The sequence below is a fragment of the Vigna radiata genome, chromosome 7 (genome assembly GCF_000741045.1).
Source record: "Vigna radiata var. radiata cultivar VC1973A chromosome 7, Vradiata_ver6, whole genome shotgun sequence".
Taxonomy (NCBI): Eukaryota; Viridiplantae; Streptophyta; class Magnoliopsida; order Fabales; family Fabaceae; genus Vigna; species Vigna radiata.
The window spans coordinates 42,790,968-42,817,524 of record NC_028357.1 but is presented as its reverse complement, the minus strand read 5'-3'; the positions used below and the strand labels follow the sequence as shown (position 1 = coordinate 42,817,524).

General features: G+C 31.5%; 2 protein-coding genes across 3 annotated transcripts; both read left to right on the top strand.

Moving 5' to 3' along the window:
- The first annotated feature begins 2,578 nt into the window (after positions 1-2,578).
- On the top strand, positions 2,579-6,377 carry LOC111241996. 2 transcript variants are annotated; one of them, XM_022782943.1, is made up of 6 exons: positions 2,579-2,877; positions 3,066-3,225; positions 3,306-3,360; positions 3,465-3,572; positions 5,145-5,229; positions 5,812-6,377. In XM_022782943.1, the coding sequence occupies exons 2-6, from the start codon at positions 3,067-3,069 to the stop codon at positions 5,882-5,884; spliced, it is 480 nt and encodes a 159-aa protein (XP_022638664.1). In that variant the 5' UTR covers positions 2,579-2,877; position 3,066; the 3' UTR covers positions 5,885-6,377. The 2 variants fall into 2 exon arrangements, with proteins under 2 accessions (XP_022638664.1, XP_022638663.1); XM_022782942.1 differs by lacking the exon at positions 5,812-6,377 and having other exon boundaries at positions 5,145-5,324.
- A 3,787-nt stretch (positions 6,378-10,164) lies between these two features.
- On the top strand, positions 10,165-24,179 carry LOC106768293 (TBC1 domain family member 15). The gene is made up of 15 exons (XM_014653353.2): positions 10,165-10,388; positions 10,565-10,732; positions 10,815-10,866; positions 10,950-11,057; positions 13,682-13,766; positions 14,312-14,366; positions 14,695-15,087; positions 15,953-16,012; positions 18,282-18,380; positions 18,478-18,588; positions 19,216-19,287; positions 19,373-19,489; positions 20,093-20,242; positions 22,940-23,040; positions 23,726-24,179. The coding sequence occupies exons 1-15, from the start codon at positions 10,326-10,328 to the stop codon at positions 24,048-24,050; spliced, it is 1,959 nt and encodes a 652-aa protein (XP_014508839.1). The 5' UTR covers positions 10,165-10,325; the 3' UTR covers positions 24,051-24,179.
- The last annotated feature ends 2,378 nt before the right edge of the window (positions 24,180-26,557 follow it).

The following is a 26,557-nucleotide window of genomic DNA, read 5'->3' as shown; positions in this document are numbered from 1 at the left end:
ATATAAAAAAAGAATATCCAACAATATCTTTGGATAATATTTTGTCTTTTCTAAATACTAGGATAATGCTTCATATTTATGTTTTAATTATGAGTAACTTTATTTATTTTTTATATCCTTCATTTAGAGGCACGTACTAGTTGTTGAATTTGAATTGAATGAAATAGAAGCCCTGAGGAAGTTTTTGATGTATTGTGTTAAGGGTAGGTAAGTAGGTATAGTATAGGAAGATGAAGATATGTAAATGAGGGAAGAATTTGCATCGAAAAAAGGTAAAAGGAAATAAAGAAGTTAGGGAAGGTTTGGAATATGAGGGATAAATGTTTCAGCTATGCATGGCAACAAAGTCAAGGTCAGTTGTCTGTTTGCGAAGACAGTAAAGACACGCCAACTTCAGTTGCTTACCCTTCCTTGTCCCTCTCTTTCTTATCATACACAATTTCTCTTTCATTATACCCTTAACTTCCTCCCATGTTAAAGGACATATCACTATAGAACATGGTAGAACATAAATATATCGTGTTAATGGGAAAATGTGAATTTCTGTAACATCAAAATTCTACAAATATCCGCCCAATTTTTAAAAATACAAGGAATAACTTCAAATATATGAGAGTAACTTTATATGCTACTTTATTTGTCATGTGTAAATAAAAAGGCTCGATTAATTATCGATTTTTAATTATCTATTAATGAGTTGTCAATATTTGAAATGTTTATAATAATTAGATTTTATTCATACTAGTTTCTAACTTTTTGATACATGAAAAAGTCTTTTTTTGTGAAGAATTTTTGAAATTAGTTTTTAAAGGCTAATTAAGGAGAATAAAGATTCTAATAAAGAGAATAATAAATTGGTTCAAATTATTAAAAATTTCAAGGATAGACCGCTAAAAAGAATTAATGTTCAATCCTTCAAACCATCGACTTGTAAAAAGCATTAATGATTTGTTTGGATTTTTTTAAATACAAGAAATTCAAAAACTTTCATGTTTTTATTAAGAATTGATTTAAATGGTTTAATATTTTACATTGTACTTATTTTTTTTTTATAAATAATAAATATAACTTTCTTATGTTGCATACCTATAATTTTTATTATGAATTTGATGTAATTTATTATATTTTTCTTTTCCTTTTATTTTTTTTTTTAAAAAAATGTGATGATAATGATGTTTATGATAAACTTATAGTTGTAAGATAAAACGTTGAGTCTCGAGTTTATGCAACTTGTAAGGAGGAATTTCTAATGTACAGTACATTTAGATACAGAAACACCTCCAATCATTCACTATTTCATAATTGCATAGTAAAGGAAACCAAACTTAGATAATAGTTATTTGAAACATATGTGATTAGAAAATTCGTATTTTTTTATTAAAACAAAAGGGTAGATAAAGAAGATAAATTTATGAACGTACAAATAAGCACTTAGGCTTGGATAGCCAATAAATTTCTAAAATTTTTGTATTAATTTGGTTGGTGCATGTGTCCAATTTATATAAAGTACTTGTATTGGAATCACATTTAAAGTTTATAGACGAGGAATGGTAGGTGAGATAAAGGAAAATTATTAGTATAAGGAATGTTGTGATGTAATATCACTATTGTAAGATTAGGCAGGCATGGAGGGACTGTATCAGTAGCTTTTAAATAGTAAAAGTGTGCATGAAATAGTGAGCTAGTAGAAATAACAGTTTTAGAAGGCTAAGGATGTTTGTTTTGGTTTACAGGTAAAAAATGGAACTTTAATTACTAACCAGGAAGTAAGGATATTAAGTTTCAAATGATTTTTTTTTTTAATATTTTAAATTCAAGATGATTTCATAACACCTACCAAGATTTATATTTAATGAAAATTTAAAAAATAGTTTAAATCCATTCTAAAATATTCTACAAGACCGAAAAGACGAAAAAGGAACATTTTTCAACTACATGACCACTGTTTTGGACATGATGCACTGTATATAGTAGCCAATGCAATACTCTGGTTGTTTCTTTCTGCTACTCCTTTTTTTCTCTTCATGCACCTCCACAAAACTTGTAAACCTTAAATTACCCCAACTAAAATTATAATAATAAAAAAAAGAAATTAAACCTTAAATTACCTCTGGCTAAAATTATAATAAAAAAGAGAAATTACCCTTCACCTCCTTATTTTAATGAATTTGAACTTCTGAAATATATTTTTCAATTTAGAATTATATTCTAAAATATATATTATAGACATATTCAAAAAATATATTCTGAAATATATTTTTGATCTGAAAATACTTTTCAAATAGCATAACCTGAAATATATTTAAATATATATATCTAATTTATAATATATATTTCAAAATACATTTAAGAAAAAAATAACTGCATTTTTTTGTTTCTAAATTATAATGTGACTTCTGTTTTACTCCTTATTTCAAAGCTCATTATTGTTAGGTTCTCGTACTTAAAAAAGTACACTAATTTAGTTCATAATGTCCAATAACATTAACTTCTTCTTTTTTTTAAATGTGATAAATGGTGTGTTATGTTTTGTTATGCCACCCTTCTTTTATTGGACACATGTCTGGTACTTAAATAATCGTAAATGTTAGATTTTATTGAAATAATTGGGTCCATCTTAGCCGTTGATCTAGCATACTTCAACCATTCAAACAAAACGGCTCCGATACCCGCGTCGAAGAGAAACGGAACGAGTAACAACAACCATCACATTCTCTCCATTCTGTACATTTTCCCGCACCACGGATTTTTCTTCGCCGCCAAGATATCTCTCGCTTTCGTTCTCGTAGTTTTGAGTTCTCTGCGAAATCTTCCATCTTAGAGTCGGAGCTTCACGGATTATCCGACGACGCTGATTACGCCGCGTCGCAGCAACAAGTAAGACTGTCATGTCACCCTTCTCACTTCACGAATTCCTGTGACCTGTTGCTTTATTTGATCAATTTTCGTTTCAATCAGAGTTTCCGCGATTCAACTGAATGTTCCGCTCACACGCTTTTATTCTTAAATTTAGCTGACTTTACCATTATTTTTTATCTGATTGACTGGGATTGGGAATCTGCTAGCATGATGCTGCAGAGTGACAGTACCAAACAGAGCTCCCCTCCGGACGGTGCTGAAGTTGTATTCACGAAGGACAATGTCGCAATTCGTCCGACTCAGTCTGCGCCTGAAAGAATCACTGGAAGACTGGAATTGACTAAGCAAAGCTCGTCTTTGTTTATGGTGATCTTTGATTTTTTGCAGTTACGTTTTGGTCTTGTATTATAATTAAATTAATGTAAGCGTCTTCTTGCCGCTTTTAGACCTGGATACCTTACAAAGGGCATAGCTCAGCAGAGGCCAGGCTGTCTGATAATGGTAATTTACATTCTGTATGAGTTTACTGCCCTGTGCAATGTGATCCATATGTTGATCTTGATTTTCTTCTCTCTTTTTTTTTTTTTTTTTCATTTCATGGTCAGAAAGAAACATTTATACCATAAGGGCGGTGCCCTTCGCTGATATCAGGTCCATCCGGAGGCATACCCCTGCTCTTGGGTTGCAATATATCGTTGGTGTTCTATCATCAGGTGAATTACTGTTTCTGAATACAGTGAGTTTTATATTTTTAAGCACCTGAGAACATTTGAAGTGTTGACTGATTGCTTTAGCCGTTTATAGCACTGGAAACTTTTATACATAGAACGTTTCTTGAGGTAGGTGATAGAAGGTGAGAAAAAGAAAGATTTTCTTTCTTGATGCTTGACCTTGAAGTAATTTGTAAGAGCAATTCATTTATTGGTGAATTTGAAATTTCTTTGGGTAAAATATCTTGTTTAGATTAGGAAATTGAAATTTAGAAATCTTTAGAAGGGATATCAACTAACTGGTAAAATTTGAAATTTTCTCAAAAATATCTTTTTAAAGTTTACTAATATTTATTTAAAGTTTAATTTTAAAATTTTATATTTTAAAATAGAATTTTATTTTAAAAGAAAAGTTTGATTACTTTATTCAAACAAGAAAATTGAAATATAAGTTATTTTAATTACTCTCTATCCAAAGAAAACATTTAAAATATCAAAAGAATTCAATTGCAATCAATTCAAATATCATTCATTTCAATATCTTGAAAATTTAGAAATCTTAAGGTTTCAAAATTCTTGTTAGAAGTGGACTTTGAGTCTAACTCAACCTTATAAAACTAGATTGTAAAATAAGGTTTGCATCCAGTTATTATGAATTAGCCTAATCTTTAATTGATGTAGAACTTTCAACAATTCTATCTTTACTTTTGAAACATTGTTTGTTGTTATTGGGGTAAAGTATTCAAGAATGTTGCATCTTATTTGAACTTGATTCTTCCGGACATTATAGGAGTATTTCTTATCCTTCTTTCTTTAGACTTCTTCTCCAGTTCGCTTTCTGATAATTTTTTGTGTACTTTATTTTGACTTCATTATTAATTTCATTTATTCTGTTTTTGTAGCTCATAATTTGATGGTGATTATTGTGACTTATTGTTTATCATAAATTTTTATTTTCTTCGTATTTAAATATGTAGTATAAGTTATTTAGTTTGTATTATGGCATTTAAAATAGCAGTCATCCCGCCTCCTGCTATCCTGTTGTAGTGTTTTCAGAGTTAGCCGATACGTGCTCCACTTCCAAGAGTATTTTTTCATAATACATGTCAGAAAATACAATTACGTTTTCTGTTTTGATTATTTTTCCAATCTCAATGCATTCTGATAATTCCTTTTTAAGGAGTTGGTGCATTTCGTTGCATTTCAACACGATCATGAGGTGTTTTCGCCAAATTCGGTGCGTCCATGCTTGTAACATCAATTTCTATTAACTAAATATGAACATTTGAACCTTTTCCAAGTGTTTGAATAGCTGTGATTTGTACATTCAATCTTTACGCTGCATTTGTATTTATTAAATTGTTGTCTTGTCTTTTTATTTATCTGCTATTGAACTTAATTGCTGGCCGAGTGGCTGTATGGCCTACCTTTGAAAGGCTATTATGGCTCACTGGTATTCTGAATAACAATGAGTTGGTAAATAAGATGTTTCTGTTTTCTTGGTGACAGTTGTATCTATGGCAGCTCTAGATATTTGACTCAGTCTATAGCTATTGTGTGGATAAAATTTTGCAGGAGTTGCTTTTCCTCCATTCTATTTCTATAGTGGAGTCAAAGAATTCTTTGCTACAATAAAGCAGCAGCATGCTCTTCTTGTGAGGTTAGCCTCAGATAGCATGTCTCTACTGATATTTTTGAATTTACTTTTTCATTTGGCATTGTTGATAGTGCCATAGCTAACCTTAAGTAGCTAGTTATTGCCCCTGCATTTGTTTTCGATGGATTTATATGATGTTTTTCTTCCACTGTATATGAAATTGACTAACCTGAAATTTGGTATTGTTTAAATGTCAGCAAAACGATTTTTGTATGACATCATTGCGTATTCTGTGCAAAACTTGACCATTTTTAGTTATGAGGTAGTGAGAGGCATGTGCCACATTCATGACATCCTAATAAGTGCAATGTTTATTGAAAGGATGGAGAATCATCAGCATGCCCATTTTCTACGCATGTAGATTGTGTTTAGAAATACACACTAGCCTTTTCCTCCTTCGTGCACATCAAGATCACTCTTTAGTGCTGGCATGATTCTAGTAAAACCTTTTACAATGCCAGATTCATGATCAAGTTTATTGCATCAAGACAAATAATATTATATTTGCAGCACATTTCTATGATTTCTTAGTCAAGTTTTTCATGCAAATTTGTTCTTATAATCTTACTTGTTTGCCCAATGTAGATCTGAAGAAGATGTCAACGTATACCTTGTGAATGATGATATTCAGAATAAACTGCAGGTATGGGCGGTGTGATATTCAATTGAGTTTGTTTGGTTTTACTGCTGGATTATAGTCTCATTCTATCCTTTGTGGATGAAAATAATATTCTCCAAAGAACGAAAATTTACATTAGTGTTAGAAGATCATAAGCAACTTGTTCCTCTTTTGTCCTCATTCTCACATCCCAAATGTTAGTAACTTTTTTCTTCTTCTGGCTAGAAGAATGAGATGAACTAAAATGCTTTCCGATAATTGAATATTAAGCCATTTAAATTGGGCTGCTGTGTTATTTCTAAACACTTGCAATGACTTCCAGAAGACTTAGTCTTCCTTGGAGCTGCCCAGAACTGTTCCCTTGAATGTGGAACTTCAAATATGTCGGTTGATGAATCCATTTTGAACGAGAGCCAAGAAAGGGCTAATAATGATGTCAATAATGGAAGTTTTAATGTTACTCAGATCGTAAACTTATCTGCAAAGTTTCTGTCAATTTTCATGTGGTTTCCCAATTCTCTACAATTGTTGAATGTAGTCCGGTCAGATCAAAGGAACACTCCTGATTGCTTACAATTTTTTTTTTTCACTATTTTTGTGTATATTTTTATATAATTTTATTCTTAATATTATACTTTTATGGTAGTGACTGGTTTTTTGCATTTTGCTGAATGATGTGCTCGTGTGTAGTAACTTTATAAGTAACTATCAAAGTAATTATTTTTTTATTGTAATCGTTACTTTTTATTATGTAAAAAGAAATATGAACATATAAATACGACAACTTGAGCTTGTATTTCCATTATTACTAATAAAATTATTGCTATAGAAAATTTTAAATATTTCAGATTCACTTCACGATCCTAGTTATGAATAGTATTTTAAGTTTATTTTAATGATTTAGTTTTAAATCCAAATTTATACTTTTTATATTTTAAATTTAATCTCATTAGTTGAATTGAAATGGAATATTAATTGGATATTTTTTGCATTTAAAAGATTCAAAATTTATTTTCATCCTAAATACGTTTGTTTGGTATTTTTTTTTATTGGTTTAGGTTAAGACATTCTTTTACTCAATATATAAAGAGTTTTTTGGTTTTGGATCACAATATAGATGACGAACTAGACTGAAGTATTATTGATTATTATATTAATAGAGAGATTGACTCGTCATATAAATTATTAATTTATTTCATAAAGACTTATATTAAAGAAAAGAAAAAAACAATAAGTAATTGTATTAAAAAAAACAAATATATAGAATATATAAAAAAAAAATAATTAAGCAATAAAAAGATACTACCTAAAGACATCTTAGTTAACATAAGGATAAAAAATAACTTTTCATAATAAGCTTATGTTAAATCATTACATTTTAGTTATCTAAAGCTTATGTTGGTATAATTACGTAGTTTGATATTTTATTAAATAAATAAATAAATATAAGATATGATAAATCATACCAACCCATTAAAAAAAAACATATAAAAGAAACTTATACTACAAAAAAAATATATTAAGAATTAATATGAAAAAACTCTAAACTAAATGTTAAATCGTTTTTACGGAATAACTTTTTAAAACAACAATTTTTGTATTGAGTAATATGGAATGATTTTTTAATTACACAATCTAAAATAAATTTATATTTTAAAAAATATGAAATAATTTTTTAATTATACAATCCAAAATAAGTGACTATCAAATTCAATATTCCATTTTGAAATCCACAATTCGATTTTTTATATATGTGACTTTTAAATTTTAAAATGGGTTTCCAAATTAAGAACTGATTTTCGGATTATACTTAATCTTCCCAAAAGATACTTATACATTTTATAATAAGTTTTCAGATTAAATATTCCAAAAGACAATATTTAATTAAAAATTCAATTAAAAATGTCCACGATCAATTTTATCTTTTATGCACCTATTGAGATGAGTAAAGAAAAATATTTTTTAAATAACCACCCATAATTATAAAACAAAACAAAATTAATGAAAAAGGTAGCTTAAAGTTTACCAAAGAGATTCAGACATCATGCGTAGAATTATTAATTAATTCGTCAGCACATTTAAATGCTTAGAAATGTAGATTGCTAAATTCAATTCAAACTACTAAAATTCTCACTTTCATGTGATATTCTATTGATATGTATTTAATAATATATAATTATAGCTTTAAAATCTTCAAAGTAAAATGTCATGGACAAATCTCCTAGGCAAGTATTTGTGAAGCCCTTCTAACAAGACAAATTAACACTATCATTGAATTACGTTCTTAAATAGAGCATTGAACACTCAAAAAGCGATCTTTGCAATAATAAGTTGATATGCATTTATTTTTATATGATTATTTAGTAATGAGCTTTGAGGGTTTTTTTTTTTCATATATAGCAAATTGTTACTTTTTTGATGGAAAGGTAATTATTTACGCTGATGTGGAATATGAGAATTGATCTCTAATTTGTTTAAATTTTAAAATATTAATTATGGTTTATCTAATTGTTAAAAGTTACAAAATGTTGATATTATTTTTGATTATTTTTTATGGGAAGAAAATAGTTGACACAAAAATACAATATTATGATCAAAAGGTGGTTAATGTGATGAGACAACAAAAGTGGTAAAATCTATAATGAAACTTGTGATGGAAGTTGGGGTGAATCCTCTAATGGAAGTTGTGGTAGAACTTATGGTATAACATGTAGTTGAACCTACGGTGGAGCTACAACTTGTTGCTCAATCACAACCTCAATCAATCATGGGTAATCATGATAATATGTGTTATGAAAAAAATATTTTCTTATTAAGAATTTAGATGATGGTGTACAAGTAAAATGTGATTCCATGACTTGTTATCATCATGAATAGTTTGTCAGGTTTATAAAAATTAAATTCAACTCATAATAATTCAACAATAGTTCGTAGTTCTCTAACATATAAAGATACTTGTTTTTATTTGGAGAAATTGAAAATAACTTATAAATTAGTTAATATGTTTGACAAAAAAGATTATAATTTTGAATAAAGATGATGAGTCACTTCAAACTAAAATGAAACGTGACAAGAAAAGGTTAAAAAAAATTAATATTAAATTTTTTCAAAACAAAAACCTTTAAAAGTTAAATGCGTTTTTCTAAAATATAAAATGATTGATTAATGATAAATTTTAAAAAATTCATAAAATATTCATGTAATGACAACGATGTCTAACATAACTTATTTATCATTATAATATAATTACAAATTTAAAAGGTTTAAATTGGTTAGTCTCATTTTTCTCTCGCTTAACCTATGTGAAAATGTGCCTATAGGATTATAGAAAGTATAAATTTCACAACCTTTTTAAGGGAGAAAAACAAAGAAAAAATTTGTTATATCATATAATGACGATCAAATCAACACATAATTTACAAAGATTGTCTTGTATTCAAATCAAATAAACTAAAATTCTCATGTTTTGATTAGAGAGTGAAAAAGAATAAATAAAAAAACGAATGAAAAATGAAGTTATATAAATCAAAACGAGAAAAATGTTTGTAGTGAATTTAATTAATATGATGCAATAAATTTTCAATACATTTAAAAAATCATAAAATTAATTTTTAAAAGTATTTTAATAATTAATTAAAATAAAAACATGTTTAAAAAATAATTTTACAGAATATATTTATAAATATTTAATTATTATATGTTACATATTAATTTAAAAAGTATACAATAAGATCAATTGATTAAATATAATAAAATTTTAATTATGTTTGTTTTTATTACACTTTTTTTTCTCTTTTCACGAGATAAGAAAGTTTTTAAAAAATTATCTTGATTTTAGTGTTCTTTTTACAAGCATAATGTGTATCAAAATAACATGTAAGTAAGAATATAATATAGCATAAATGTACCAAAAGTAAGATAAAAGAGGAAAATATCAAAACTTCAGACTTTCCTTACATTTAAGATGATCAGAATGTAAAATATACAATCAAGACTAGCCACAAATTATTTGTGTATTTTTCCTTCAATCATCCAATCAATACCACTAGCTTTCCATACAAATTCACCCCTTAACTTTCTCAAGGATAGGGAAGCAAACAAGGTTAGTCAAGATCCTTAAATTCTTAGGCATAAAATTAAATTAAAAATACGAGAGAAGTTTCTTAGTAACGTCCACAAGGCGGTGAATAGAAAAAAATAGGTGAATAAATGAAAGTTCAAGAACACCGGGCCGGTGGGCCCAAAGGATAAACATATTATTAAATGGAAAATAAATTGATCCATCCCAGCCGTTTATCTCGGATACTTAAACCACTTTCGCGAAAGGATTCCGTACCCGCGTCGAACACAAACGAAACGAGAGTAACAGCCATTACGTTCTCTCTATTCTCTACATTTCCCCGCACAACGGGTTTTCCTTCGCCTTCAAGATATCTCTCTATTTCGTTCTTGTAGCTTTTAGTTCTCTGCCAAATCCTCCATGTTAGAATCAGAGGTTCACGATTTATCCGACGACGCCGATTACGCCGCGTCGCAGCAACAAGTAAGACCGTCGCCCTTCTAACCTTACGATTTGTCGTGACCTGTTGCTTTCTTTGATCAATTTGCTTTCAATTAGGGTTTTCGGTGATTCAATTGAATATTCTACTCATTGGACTGCTTTTTATTCTTAAATTTGACTGACTTTACCATTTTTCTTCTCGGATTGATTGGGATTAGGGATCTGCTAGCATGATGCTGCGGAGTGACAGTACCAAGAACTCCCTTCGGGAAGATGCCGAAATTATATTTACGAAAGAAAATGTCGCAATTCATCCGACTCAGTTTGCGTCTGAAAGAATCAGTGGAAGATTGAAATTGATTAAGCAAAACTCGTCTTTGTTTTTGGTGATTATTAATTATTTTAGTTTCTTTTTGGTCTTGTACTATTAATTATTAATTAATGCAAATGTCTTCTTGCCGCTTCTAGACTTGGATACCTTACAAAGGGAATAGCTCAGAGGCCAGGCTGTCTGATGATGGTAGTTTACATTCTGTATGACTTTCCTGCTCCGTGCAACGTGATCTATACGTTTATTTTTATTTTTTTCCATTTCATGCTCAGAAAGAAACCTATATACCATAAAGGCGGTGTCCTTCACTGAAATCAGGTCCATCCGGAGGCATACTCCTGCTCTTGCGTGGCCATATATCATTGTTGTTCTATCATCAGGTGAATTACTCTTTATGAATACGGTGGGTGTTATATGTTTTTTTATAATTGTTTTGTTCTATATTACACTTCTGGCCTTCTATAAACGTAGTTTATTTTTTAGGTGTATTTACCCATATCTTATATGAAATCAAGAGGTACACATGGCTTGATAATGTAATAATAAATTGGTTACAGGGTGTTAATTCCAGTTATTCTGGGCATAAGTTCAATATCTTGGATGGATGATAAATAATTCTTTTGTAGGGTAGGTGACTTAAAATTTCTACATGTGTTCTGCCCTTTTATGGTAAGCTAACTGATGTGCTGGTGTACAACTCATCTGGATTTTAATCTGCAGACACTTCATAAGTGGATACCCTTCCATAGAACTCAAACTTGGTTATTAAAGTTTAAGAATTGGGGTTACCAAAATTTACGCTGAAAACCCATCAGCCAGCACTTACTTCTATATGCCTAACAAAAACCAAAAGGGAACCTAGTCTAAGCATGCCAGCCTGATTGAATAAAAAGCTAACTATCTGTGAACATTTGGCGTGTTGTCTAATTGGTCTTGCCGTGTATAGCACTGGAAAAGTTAATAGAAGGCTTCTTAAAGTTGGTGATAGAATGTGAGAAAAGGACAGATTTTTTTTTTTTAATGTACTTGATCAGTTTATAACATGAATGGTTACAAAAATACTATGCAACTACTATTATTTTCAAGAGAACGGTTAAAATGTGGCAATTTCCTAAGACAGGTGTATGGAACAAAGCTAATTGGAAGGTTGATAAACTGTAAATGCTATATTTCCAACATAAATGAATGCATCTCAATCTGTGATGCATGGATTTAGGGTCAGTAACTTTTGAAAAGTTTAGGAAGGGGTTCCTGCTTGAGTTTCTTCTTGTTTTTAGAGGATAAGGAGTTTGGGTTATGTTGCTTAAGTATCAAGAAGATCCCCATTGGATATTAAGATAACAAGGTTATCTAGATGTGAAGATTTATTTTAATAGACTCGATAATCATAAGAAATAAGAGAAGATTGATTCAAGATAAGCAAATAAAATGAACAAAATGACAAGACATAATCATAAAGGAGCAAAAGCAATGAACATAAGAACATAAAGGGATTTGAAATAAAGAAACCACATGAACCAAAGTTCAAGATAAGATCAAGGGATGAGCTCACTCTCAAAGAGAGGCACCCACAACCAAAAATGTAACTTCTTCATTCACCAACACTTTACAAGTGGGGAGGAGATCCGTTTAAATAGGCCTAGAGAGGGACCTCCTAGCAATAATACAAAGATGAGGGATACACTAGCAAAATCACAAAGTATCTTTCTAGAAGCCTAATGATGAGGGAAGGTGAGAATTCTCCAATCATTTGTAAAATCTTCAAAAAGCGCATTTTCTCTCCTTCAAGTGTGCATAGCCCTCACTCAAAGATGCTCTCTTCTCCACTTCTAAGGGTGTCTTTTTTAGCAAAACAATGGGTGTGGTGAGTACACTCCCTTGGTCTAGCTTCCTCTGAAGCCCTTCATTCCTCTAAAAGGTGACAACATTAAAAGGGGAGGTGCTACTATCAAATCTACAAAACCCAAGACACAAACATGAGTCTAGAATTTATCTAAGACAAAAACTAAGCACACTAATAGAAGAAGGTCAAGAAACCTCCCTCCAATCTTACTTATTTTCCTTAAACACTTTCCTCCATCCTTGATAGGGGTTTGGGACTCATCAGTCTTGTAATATGATAGTTGAAAAATAAAGTTTAGTGTATTTAAAAATGTTAAATAAAATTTAAAAATGTCATCTTTCCTTTTTATTCATAGTGTGGGATTAAAATAGAGGAGCAGTGGGAGTGGTTTTATATAATGCCTATAGAAGGCAAAACAGTGCATGTTTTCCCTACTCTGGTATAAGGTTCAAAATTCCATTTTTACCCTTGAAGTATTGTTTCTTGTTGTTGGGGGGTAAAGTATTCATGACTGTTACATTTGTTTTGACCTTGATTCCTTCCGACATTATAGGAGTACTTCTTATCCTTCTTTCTTTAGACTTCACACCCAGTTTACTTTCTGATAATTTTTTATGTAATTTATTATGACTTTTTTATTAATTTCATTGTCATCTTTTACTTTTTTTGGCTTCATTACAATGTTTTTATTGCTCACAGTTTGATGGTGATTATTGTGACTTATTGTTTATTATGAATTTTCTTAGTATTTATATATGTAGTATAAGTTATTTTGTATGCATTTAAAATAGCAATCATTCTGCCTCCTGCTATCATTTTTTAGTGTTTCCAGAGTTAGCTGATTCGTGCCACTTTCTAAGATTGAGTATGTTTTCAATAATACATGTCAGAAAATACAATTACGTCCATTTGTTTTTGATGATTTTTTCAATTTCGGTACATTTTGATGCTTCCTTTTTGAGCAGTTGGTGTATTTTGTTGCATTTCAATACTATCATGAGTTGTTTTCACCAATGTTGGCGCACCNATGCTTGTAACTTCAATATGAGTTGTTTTTCCAAGTGTTTGAGCACCAAGNTGTGATTTCTACCCTTGACTCGGTCTATTCCTTATTATATGATGTGTTCTACAATTCAATCTTGTCTGGATAAAATTTTGCAGGACTTGCTTATCCTCCACTCTATTTTTATAGTGGAGGAGTCAAAGAATTCCTTGCTACAATAAAGCAGCATGTTCTTCTTGTGAGGTTAGGCTCATATCATGCCTCTACTGATTTTTTTTTTTTTTAATTTTCTTTTTCTTTTGGAATTATTAATATTTCCATAGCCAATCTTATGTAGCTAGTTGTTGATCCTTTGTTTGTTTCTCTGGATTTATATGATGTTATTTCGATGTGTATGAAATGATGAACATACAATTTGGCAGTGTTTTATTGTCAGAAAAATTATTTTCACATGATATCATTATGTATTATTTGCAAGACTTAACCATTTTTAGTCATGAACAAGTGATGAGGTATGTGCCACATTCATGACATCCTAATAAGTGCAATGATTTTTTAGATGATGGAGAATCATCATCAAGCGCATTTTCTACAGTTACAGATTGTAATTTACAAATTTACATTAGCCATTTCCTCCTTTGTACACATCAAGATCACTCTTAAATGCTACCATTATCCTTATATTATATTTGCAAGACAAATGATATTATATTTGCAGCATGTTTCTGTGATTTCTTATTCAAGTTTTTCATTTTGTTCTTATAATCTTATTCTTATGCCTAATGTAGATCTGAAGAGGATGCCAATGTATTCCTTGTAAATGATTTTCAGAATACACTACAGGTATGAGTGGTTTAATATTCAATTGACTTTGTTTGGTTTTCCTGCTGGATCATAGATTCATACTATCCTTTGTGGATTGAAAATAATATTTTGCAAAGGAGAATTTACATCAGTGATAGAAGATCATAAGCAACTTGTTCCTGTTTTGTTCTCATTCTCACAGTCCATATGTTAATAAATTGTTCTTGCTAGAAAAATGAGATGAATGAAAGTGCTTATGTCTATAATTCCCTTAGGTCTGTAAAGCCCTTTTCTTTATAATAGTTAAATGTCAAGCTATTTAAATTGGGTTGCTATATTTTTTCTAAACACTTGCAATGACATCCAGAGGACTCTGTCTTCCTTGGAGCTGCCCAGAGCTGTTCCCATTGCATGTGGACCTTCAAATCTCTCTGTTGATGAATCCGTTCTGAATGAGAACCAAGAAAGGGCTGATAATGATGTCAATAATGGAAGTTTTAGTGCTACTCAGTTCCATGGGAGACCTAGTCATAAAGTAGATCCTGCTCGAGACCTCTCTATTCATGTTTTAGAGAAGTTTTCGCTTGTCACAAAATTTGCCCGAGAGACAACATCACAACTTTTTAGGGAAAACCATAGTAATGGATTCAGTGAGAGGAGGACCCATGCCGAGACTAATCTTGATCATCATCCTAGGAAGTCTTCCCACGTTGAGGAAAAGACTTCTGATGAAAGTTGTATTGCCTTGGATTCTCAGGAGGTAACCTATTTTTCTTGCATCACAACTGTAAATTTTAGTTTACTATCTGCACGAGAACTTGTTTTTTCAGGCACAAGAATTATTTTAATTACAAATGTTTGGTGTGCCTACTTTGTTGGTATCTTCTACCCTGAACATAATTAACTTACAATGAACAGTGCGATGGCATTGAGTAATGAAATCTGATGTGAGATGGAGGCCGTTGTGAAGCTTCTGATCTGGGTTACTTTAATAGTTCCATTGGCTACTTTCAAGATATTTCATTAAATACAAGGTTTTTTAATTTGCTGAGGTAACAGGCATCAATAAGTGCTTCGTTGAAGAAAGACACAAATATTAGAAAAGGATAAAACAATTAAAATATTTTACTATTTTGCACATATTTAAGGTGCTAGGATTTGTTCAATGTCACACTGACTTATTAAAAATGACCAGGTAAGTCAATATCCTTGTCCATGTGTTAAGTTGGCTTATGTTAATCTGTGATGAATAATTTGAAATTATGGAGGTAATATCATAGTGTCTACTGTTATGAATTGATTTGGCAGACTTCTTATATCTGTGAAAAATTGCTTGTCCATAGCTGTTGTGCATAATCTTAATTTTATGGAGGAAATATTATATTTAATGTCTATTGTTTTAAATTGATTTAGAATACTGCTGATATTTTAAAAAAAATTGATTGTCCATAGCTGTTATGTATAATCTGAAGTTTGTGGAGGTAATATCGTATTTAATGTCTACTTTTATGATTTGGTTTTGGACACTCTGCTTATATTTGTATAAAATTATGGCGTATTTTCCCCCGGTTCCCTTTTACACTGTACAATATTAATTATATGGTCTTTTGTCTCTCTTCTGGCAGTTTGATAATTTATCATTAGTATGGGGAAAACCACGGCAACCACCTCTAGGTGCTGGAGAGGTATGAAATGTATATTTGATATAATAGATATTATTTCTTATACAAGCTGCTAAAATCATCATATTATGTATAAGAACTTCTTTTGCATATACTCTTTTGCATGATGGCCCTTGTAAACGTGCAATTTTGCTTATTGTTTCTTTTGCAAATGATGCAATCTACTGGTAGCTAAGGCCTCCTATTAGGAGTGTTTAACGGTAGAATAAATTGGAAAAACAGAGGATAAGCCCCTGAGTAATTGTAACAAAAATAACTATTGGCTAACAACAGTTAGTTGGTTACTTGTTGGATGCATGGTTAATCACAATACAATATCTTCAGCTTGGCCGCACAAATTTCAGTTGAAGCGTGTGAAATGAATCGCACAAATGAATTGTGCAATTCTTCTGCTATAGGTATTGCTTGAAAGATTGTCAAGTCAGGCATGATGTGATTCTTGAAAACTCTAACTGGAGGAATCATGCCAGTTCATGGTGGTCTTCTGCTCAAGCACTAAGAAGTGACCCAAGAAAGCTTATGCTGATCACCATCATGGAATCTGTCAAGTGATAGATGGAGGAATTTGGAGATACATGTTTGTTGGGAAAGAAACATGTAGTTGGGTTAGCAAGCTGAATTTCAGATTGAGAGGAGTGGTAGAAGGGGAAAAGATGCACGCTGTTAAGGTGGCTTTAGGGGTAGGAAGCCTTAGGATGATGGTACCGATGGGGGAATCTTGTAAATCAAACCATCCTGGAAAGGGATCAAGAATGTTTTCATCCAAACATTCCATCCCACTATGATGAGAAGTCATTTTGAATTGGTGTTAGCTCTGAACAGGCCAGATCTGTGAACTTGTTATCACTCATTTTGAATTATATTTAGGGGTAATGGAGGCTTTTGAAGAGTAGTACCTGATGGATATCTTCTTGAACAACGTGAAGGATAAGATGCGTGAAGAGTTGAAGCATTTTGAATCAAGAAGACTGTCAGTTTTGTATTGGCGAACACAGGAGGCCATCTTGGAGGAAGGGAGCTAGTTCTTATCAGATCATTACAAATAATAGATCCAATGGGCACTGGAATTTTAGCATCTGAAAGTGATTTGTATTTAGGAGTACTGCCTTTCAAGAGACTGTTTTCATGTTCTGATCCAGTTGTTATTAGCAATCTAGAAGGTTTTAATTTAACTGTTTGCAACATTCAGTTAGATTTCTTGGTTTTACTCCCTCCCACAGATGCTGGATATGATGTTCGTTGATGTTTATTTTATCCTTAATTCAGTGTTAGTAAAATAAATATTGATATAATCAAATTTTAATATTTTTTTTTTTTATTTTCTTTGCATATTTTCAGTAAAAATTAGGGACCAGATAATTGTAAATGACCTTCTTGGAGTTTGAGTTAGAATAAAACATGAAGTTCTATAAGATTTGACATCACCCAGTAGTTGAACCAGTTTACAAGGTACCCTATGTTCTGTTTTTGAAAGCTGTTGCTTCCAATGTGATTTACGGGATATAAGAACTAATAGATTTAACATTTTCATTCTAATCTGAACTTTAAGGAATTTGTGTTACAAATTAGTTTTACATGAAAATTGAAAATGGCTGAAACATGAAGGAGTTTATTTGTAGCTTATCTTGATAACTTAATTTTTACTGTGTTGGAAGGGAAAATAAAGGAACTTAAAGGATTTAAACTGCATCACGAGGGAGGTTTTAATCCTTGGAAATGGAGAGTTTGGAATGGAATGAAAGCAACTTCAACACATTTTAATTCATGTGCATGGATGGTTTGCATTCTTGTATTAGTTTTTGACCTGAGGAAGCCAAATTTTTTACTTTCAGGATTTTTTCTGTCTGAAAATCCATGAAGTTACTTGTTCATGTTTTGATCTGGTTTATACTTATGATTTCGTTAATTTTGAAAGTTGATGTCATTGTGGATAAGACTCTATTTGGGTGGATGATTTGGAACAGAAAAGAGTTGGGTTAAAATTTTCGTTTTTGAATTCATTAGTTCATTACGTGAAATGAAATATTTTCAGTGTCTTCTCTCCCTTCCAAACCTCCATCTCAAACATATCGTCCAATTATATTTTCAGTGTTTTCTCTCCCTTCATGCAATCTTAAATGCAATACTTTCATATTGCAATTATTGAAGTCATACCTGTTTCTTATAGCCATTCTGATTGCAAGTGTTGAGGGATAACGTTTGTGTTATTATGTAAAAGTTTATCAAAGTTTTCAGTTGTTTGCTAATTAGTATTGGGATCAAACATCTGCAGTGGATTATCTTCTTGGATTCTGAAGGGCGAGTCACAGATTCAGAAGCTTTGAGAAAAAGAGTATTTTATGGCGGACTTGACCATGAATTACGAAATGAGGTTGGTTTATCACGTATGTAATGATTTTGATGCTAAGCATTTTGATTATAAATTAATACATGTTCTTCATCGGCTAAAGTTTATATATAAATTATAGGTTTGGAGTTTGCTTTTGGGATATTATCCATATGAGTCAACATATGCTGAGAGAGAATTCCAGAAGTCTGTTAAAAAGTCAGAATATGAGAACATAAAGAACCAGTGGCAGGTTTTCATTTGCTCCTACATTCTTTTTAATTGATGTATTTCTCTTTCTGCTTTGATATTAATCACTTGAAAAATGTTTATTTATCAAAAGTTGGATGGAACTAATTGTACGGAGGTCTCTGTCCTTTTTTATACTTTGGATCCCAATGTTACAAAATAGTCTACAATACCTTTACTTCATAGTTTGTTTGCCAAATATGTAAATTAAACATCCATGAGCTGTTGAGTATATTGATGTGACTTATGATATAAAATCAAATATGGTTGTAAATGAGTTAGGTTTCGAGCATACATAGCAAAACCAGTTGTGACCACATTGCGCTTGCATAAGGTGAAAGTTTTTTTGACCTGGAACCATGTTTGATCCAATGTTCCTTGGTTATTGCTACCACGTTGAACTTTTTGCATGCAACCGTAATGAAAATATGGAGCTTATAATTTATTACATACATACCCTAACCCTACCAGTTACTCAAATATGGTGACCTTGTCACATTGTTTTTCCTCTAATTATGAATTCTAATAATGTATTTTCCATCTCTTGTAACATTGTTTTTCTGCTTTATTTCTATAAGCTGTCAGCCAAGTTCAAAATATAATTTTGTAATGTTTTTATTTTTCTCTGTAGAGTATATCCTCTGCACAGGCTAAAAGATTCACAAAATTCAGGGAAAGGAAAGGGCTTATTGAGAAAGATGTGGTAAGCTAGTGGAACAGATTTTAAATTTGAATGACTATAAATGAACAGATGCTAACGCAGTTTTAATTATCTTGTACTTTTGAAGGTGAGAACTGATAGATCGATCCCTTTCTATGAAGGGGATGATAATCCAAATGTAAATATTCTACGAGATATACTGTTGACCTATTCATTTTACAACTTTGATCTTGGTTATTGCCAGGTAACTATGCCGTGCATTTTGGACTTAATTTTAATTGCTGTGAATATTATATATCTTGATTACCAAAATTTTGATCTTATTCTTTTTGGAAGTTGAGTCCTCATTTTTCCTTAAACAGAATATGTATGTAGTCACTACAGCAGGGATGGGTATCTTAATGGCTATTATCTTCTTGAACCATGTGTATTTTGAAATTATGAATCATTATGCATCTTATAGTTTTCATATGCTGTCTTACCCCCTTCCTCCTCTTGTTAGATTAAGCAAATAATATGTTATGCATTCACTACAACAAGGAGGAGTATCTTTGTGGCTATTATATTCTTGAACCAATTATATTTTGAAACCTTGAATCGTTAGGCCTCTTTATTGTTTTCATATTCTGTCTTACTCCTCCTTGTTTGATTAATAAAGAATATGTTATGTATTCACTACAGCAAGGAGGTGCATCTTAATAGTTACTATCTTGAATCAATTATATTTTGAAACCATAAATATCCTGCATCTTTAATTCCATATGCCGTCTTCTTCCTTCCTCCAATTCAAAAATTGGATTATTATCTCATATAGGTAGGGAATCTTATTTACATGCTGTTTTAACAGGGAATGAGTGATCTTCTATCTCCAATATTGTTTGTGATGGATGATGAGTCAGAGGCATTTTGGTGTTTTGTTGCTCTAATGGAACGTCTGGGACCCAATTTTAATCGGGATCAAAATGGCATGCACTCTCAACTTTTTGCATTATCTAAGGTTATTCTCTCCCCTTAACAAATCATTCAAGCACTGCATCATTAATCGTGTTGTGTTTGTATTGGTTAACTTTACACTACTATATTCTTTTCACACTCTCGTCCAACTTAGAGGGGGTAACCTTTGTCAGATCTTAATTGTGTTTGTACATGAACATTTAGACTTTATGCATAAAGTCTTGCCCAAACTTCTATTTCTGTAAATACATAGAGATTTAGGTTGTAATAGGAAACACTTGATTATTTTAATATAGTATGTTTGCAAAATACATATTTTGGGTTATCTTTTATTTATTGATATTTTTAGATTTAATTACACATTTTATTATTCAATTATCATCATTTTGCAAATATTATTGTTGAAGATATGATTAGGTTGAATCTAAATAGTGTTACAAGATATATTTAACAAATATTTAAGGATTTTATTTTTTTGTTACCTTTATTATATTGTACATGGTTATAAATAGATCAGTGTGTTTATGCCCATAATACAGACAATTCCTATAATTGGTATCAGATTAGGGTTGGATCCCCTGCATTTCCTTTTTATTTGCGTGGTTAATATTCTGTGGTAAACAGTACTGCAAACGTTCTTGCTGTCAATCATAGTGATACAGTTGACAATGCCCCAGCATATCCCTCCAACCACCATTGCTCCCCTTTGTGACCATGGAACCAGCAGTAGCTCCTTACACTGCCCCACACTCCTAAACCCTAAATAGACATGTCCTTAATCCTGCAGAACCACTTTTCTGATTTCAACAACCACGTCCTCGAGTACCCCTTTGCTGTGACGGGCCCCTCTACTACTGTTTGGCCACCCCTACAGTTTGACATCGTTTTTCATGCTTCTTCTGCTGACAATGCATCTCTTGTTGCTAGTGATAACTCTGCTGTGAGTTTCACCACCATAATCCCCTGTGAAAATCTCATCGGGTCAGCCAACTACATCATTTGGGATGCTGCTGTCATGTTATGGTTCCTAGTCAAGGCTATGCTACATCAATTTCTTTGCCTTATGTTACTTTTGCATTGACTCAATAAAATTTGTGGCACTGGTCGAATTTACCCTTTTCATAATCTTACTTTAACCTGTGTTGTTTGTTCTTGGTTTCCATTTCAATTTTATTTCCATTTGCAAACTTGCTCCCTTCTGAATAATTTTGTTCTTGTTCTAGATTAGTTTATCAAAAGGATGACTTGGGCAAAACACAAGTATGAGGGATTGTATCATCTTTCACCGTCAGTTGCTTCAATGCCCCAGATATTGCAATTTAGAGAAGCTGCTTATTTAGTTCCCAGTCTCTCTTCACTTAAAGTCTAGACTGTTAGTTATCTTAGTTAGGAAACAATGTTCATTCACATAGTCCTCAGGTCAATAAATTAGTTCACTTCAATATTTGGGGGCTTAGTAACCTTAGGATATTACTATCCTATCACGTTTAGTCATGACTTTTCAACTGATCTTGGGTCTTTCAATGAAAAATTGTTCTGATATCTTTTCTACTTTGCAAATTTTTTGTACGAAACTATTTCTCAACTCGGGTCATCCATCAAAATTTTGCACATTAATGCCCACCTATATGTCTTCCCAAGTTCAGTCTTCTCTCAAATTGCAGGGCCATGAGGCAATGGTGCCACTAATGCAAAAGTCGTCACCTAGTTGAAATACTGCCTTCCGTTATTTATTTTCACTACAATGTTCTTGTTTTTTGAGGTGACGTGCTTCCTATTACATCTTGATCAATTGCATGCCCTTGACTATCCTCAATAATCAAATTTTGTACTTTATTTTGTCCATAACAAGACCTTTACCTTGTTCCTCTCTGGTCTTAGGCTGTATAACTTCCTCACCTGTGGAATCTATCATATGTATTCCTAATATAATCAGCAATTATTCGTTTGACTCCAAATGACTTGTATGCGTCTGTGCGTTCTTTTCAAGTCTTTTCATTAAATACACTGTAGGTGAATATCTTCTTTATTGTGAAGGTCAAATTCTGTTCTATTCCTCTGACAGAATGTTCTTATACTAGACTGAGGTCTCTAGGCTTGGCTTGTGATATTACGATCCAATTATAAAGTCTGGACTTGAGTCCAACATTTGAAATTTGAGATTCTAGTGTGTAGGGTTTATAAAGGCCTTAAGTATTAAGATTTTTGTTATGGTTTCCCCAATGTTCTTATCAATGGATATGAAGCTTACTATCATGTCTCTCAATTGCGAATGAGTGTTGTTAATGCATAGTTAGCCTGCTTGGGTGTGTCAGGCCCATGGGCCACGAAGCATGTTGAGAAATTAGGAATCTAATTGGGAGGGGTATGCAACACTGGAAATGAGATTGGTGTGGGGTTTATTTTGCCTGGGGCTTTTCATCTACAGTAACTAGCTTTTGTTGGGTGTTTCTTCAGGGTTTTTATTGGTGATTGTGTTGGCCATTGTAAACCCAAAATACTTCTTTGCTTCATATCGATTCATGAAACTAGATATCAGAATAGGAATTTTATGCAATCGTATTTTGACTTGAGCTTTCTACAGCCAATGTCTGATGGTATGGTATCTAGCAGTCACATCCCACCTTTATAATGCTGCATTGAGTAACTTGGTCTCTACATTCTTTATATGAAATTTGAAACTGAGATTTATTACTGTTGCTTTAGCATTCAGAACTGATACATTTATTCCTTGTTGCAGTTGGTGGAGCTGCTTGATAGTCCATTGCATAACTATTTTAAGCAACGTGACTGCTTGAATTATTTCTTTTGCTTTCGCTGGATTTTGATTCAATTTAAAAGGTTAGATTTACTTAAGTTGTTATGTTTGTCACAATTCAGTAACTTTTGGTGCATACTATATTGCATATGATGTTTAATGCTTCGGAGTTTGTGTTTCAACTGTAGTTATTTTCTACTTACCTTCTAAATATAGTTTGGATATATCAGCACAACCGAAAGCAGTTGACTATAACTAAGTTTTCTGGATAGATCCAAAAGATCAAACATACCTCTGAAATTTACTCTTTCGGTTGCTGCTAGTAATTAATCTCAGTTTGTGCCGTTTTCTTTTTGTGGTCAATGCTCTCTTACACTTTGGAATTATCGTGTTTTAGTTCTAAGATTTGCCAGAAGGATACCATATTTTTGAGAGCATTCCAGACAGAGAGAAGAAGCACCCACTCTGTCTGATTAGGGTGACCAATAGTTTCATTGTGTTATGGATGATGAACAACATTTCTTAGGTTCACTAAGTCTAGTCTCTTTTTATCTTGATCGTTATTTCCTCGACAGTTACAGAGAATGTTGGGGGGAATTATATAAGTTTAGTTCAAAGGTTACATGGTAGGTGATTTAACCCGTGGAAAACATATACAAATTCACTTGATGTAAGTTTGTTAGTGTTATAGGTTTGCTAATTTGCTGGCTGGTATAGCCTTGCGTAGAGTTACCTAAAGCATTTTATATAATGCTTTTGATATTTCAGGGAGTTTGAGTACGAGAAAACAATGCGCTTGTGGGAAGTTTTATGGACACATTATCCGTCTGAGCATCTGCACCTGTATTTGTGTGTGGCAATCTTGAATCGGTATCGTGGTAAAATAATTCGAGAGGAAATGGACTTTGACACCCTGTTGAAGTTTATTAATGAGCTAAGTGGTCACATCGACCTTGATGCAAATCTCAGAGATGCTGAGGCTCTATGTATATGTGCTGGTGAGAACGGTGCTGCTTGTATACCCCCTGGAACCCCACCGTCGTTACCTGTAGATGATGGTTCTTTTTACGCTCTACAAGATGAAATATTGTAAATTAATTCACTTCCATAAATCTTTTTACGATACCTGAATGTATCAACCTCATTGTGTATTTCCTGATTCGTTTCAAATATGTTGTTAGCAATATTAAATGCCTTTGATTCAAAGCACGTCATTTATCAATTGTCCAATTTATTTATCGCTGCCCAAGAGTGGAATACATGTCTCAAATACAAGAAAAACAATTCACATTAAAAAGAACATCATTTATATTAGATTTGTGGTATTAATATTCGAGACAGATGTACCTATAACCATCCATGATCAAGCCGGGGCTGTATTTATTCTTCTGGGTTGGTGCAATTGACCTGGATATATTTTTAGGCTACGACGATAGAATTAAAATTAATAAAGCCAATGCAAATCTTGCTATTGGCATCACCAGTTTTACCGATAACTAATCTTTATAGAAAAATTCAACCTGTAATTAATCTTTGTCGAAACGTCTTAGGTGTCATTTTTAGTTAGGTATTTCATTTCAATTATATTTCTATTATCTATAATGTTTCAGTTTGAAAAGACTACTTAAATTAAATGAGTTGTTGATGTATTTTAAAAAGTGAGAAAAAGTTGGGAGGGTCCTTTTCGTTGTTTTTCCTTTTCTATGTTGGAGGTCTACATCTTTATGGTTTGTTCCAGTGATGGTCGGGAAGCAATACAATGCATCGTGCTAAAACGTTGCTCCATAAAACGGCTCGTACGACTTCCTTACAGGACTGTCTCTCCCATCAAACAAGGCCCTTTGTCCCACTCTTAACCCCAACTTTTCTCTCTGTTTTTTCTAATTATTGTTTAAAATGTTTTCAGAAAAATAAAAAATTTAATAAATTAAGAATAAACAACTGCAAAGTAGACCTTTAAAATGATATTTAAATCCATGTATATGTTTTCTTTTAAAATGTGGAGAGGAATATTCACGCCACACTAAATCTCGTAAATCATATGGGCGCAACATCTTTTTGTTATTGTTGTTCTTATCCTCACTCTTATTTTTGTCCAAGATCATATTAAGGAAAATAAAAGAAATTACGTATCCTTATTCTTAAGGATAAACTTTCTGGGCCTGATAATGCTCATTTCCGTAGGATCTTCGTCGAGGTTACGTATATTTCTAATTAGTTTATAATAAGATAATATTTATAATAAAATCAGTTAAATTTGGTTGTATGATATATTATTCAAGTTATAGGATTATATATATATATATATATATATATATATATATATATATATATATATACGTGCGTGTTTATTGAATTCGGATTTTACACCACGGAAAAGTTGAATTAATGTTTTTAAACGTGCGTGTTTATGTATTATTTAAACTGAATACTTTTAATATTTTTTATATTATTTATTTATTTTATGTAATTTTTAAAAACATTATTTAAACTATTTAAAATTAAAATAACTTTTAGAGAGATTAAATGGATATGAAATAGCAGATAATTTAAATTTATAGAAATTAAGACACATTTAGAAGTAAATGTTTGAAAAAAGGAAATTTCTTTATATAATTATAGATATAGCATTTCCTTGATTCTTTTACATATCAAATAAAATCTTTTACCACTTCGAAACAAATAGATGTAAGCCAATTTTGAAATGATTAATTATTCCAAGGTTACTTTTCTTTCTCTTGCTTTTTCAGCCATAAAGTGCTCACTTTGCGCAGCATTACGTAATGAACTGAAAATAGATACATTAACCAGACCCAACTCCGACAAAGATTGGAACATGCGCTTGGATGCCACTTTTATGTTGGAAAATATATCATTAACGGCTTTTTTTTTTTTTTACAAGTTTTTTCACAATAACTTATTTAGTAACTTATGATTGATTATTTCAAATATAAAAACTAATAAAATAAAATAATGATACAAAATTTATCGTCAAAAAATTATTAAGAAATGTTGTTAAAATATCTCCATAATTTATGTCTTCAATTTTAAAACTTCAAAAATCAATCTCAAAAGGTTCTTTTAGGAGTTCTTGTCGGTTTCTTATTTTTAAAATAAAATACTTCAATTAAAACTTATTTAAATTTAAAACCAATTTTAGTGATACATCGTGATGTTTTATTGATAAAAAACATACAGTAATATAATTTATAAAATAAAGTTAATTCAAAATGAAGTATAAAAGTACATATCTAAAGATGCATTTAACCTTCTTGGTCAGTATATCTGCCCACAGACAATCATGTGTGTACGTTCTGCACCGTAGTACCTGATGTCTTCAGAGGAACTGGCATCAGCATTTTCAATTAGTGCAGCCCAACACCCAAATACAAAAAATTTTAAGTTACTATAACTAATAATCATTAAATGAGTGTTAAGTTTTTGCCTGATGTGGCTGTTTCCCACTGAAAGCTCCTACTACTTCTGCTTGCCTTGTTCAGTAAATACAAATGCAAATGCGCCCACAAACACAAACAATGAATTAAGACATTCATCAATGCATGTCGAAACCACCACAACCATGAAGCTGCCATTGAAGAC

Bases quoted from the DNA above. Each gene is read 5' to 3' on its own strand.
- LOC111241996 (XM_022782942.1), top strand. From the start codon at position 3,067: ATGATGCTGCAGAGTGACAGTACCAAACAGAGCTCCCCTCCGGACGGT. The intron at 3,361-3,464 runs GTAATTTACATT...TTTCATGGTCAG, and splicing joins GGCCAGGCTGTCTGATAATG to AAAGAAACATTTATACCATA. The intron at 3,573-5,144 runs GTGAATTACTGT...AAAATTTTGCAG, and splicing joins CGTTGGTGTTCTATCATCAG to GAGTTGCTTTTCCTCCATTC.
- LOC106768293 (XM_014653353.2), top strand. From the start codon at position 10,326: ATGTTAGAATCAGAGGTTCACGATTTATCCGACGACGCCGATTACGCC. The intron at 10,733-10,814 runs GTGATTATTAAT...TGCCGCTTCTAG, and splicing joins AAAACTCGTCTTTGTTTTTG to ACTTGGATACCTTACAAAGG. The intron at 13,767-14,311 runs GTTAGGCTCATA...TGCCTAATGTAG, and splicing joins CAGCATGTTCTTCTTGTGAG to ATCTGAAGAGGATGCCAATG.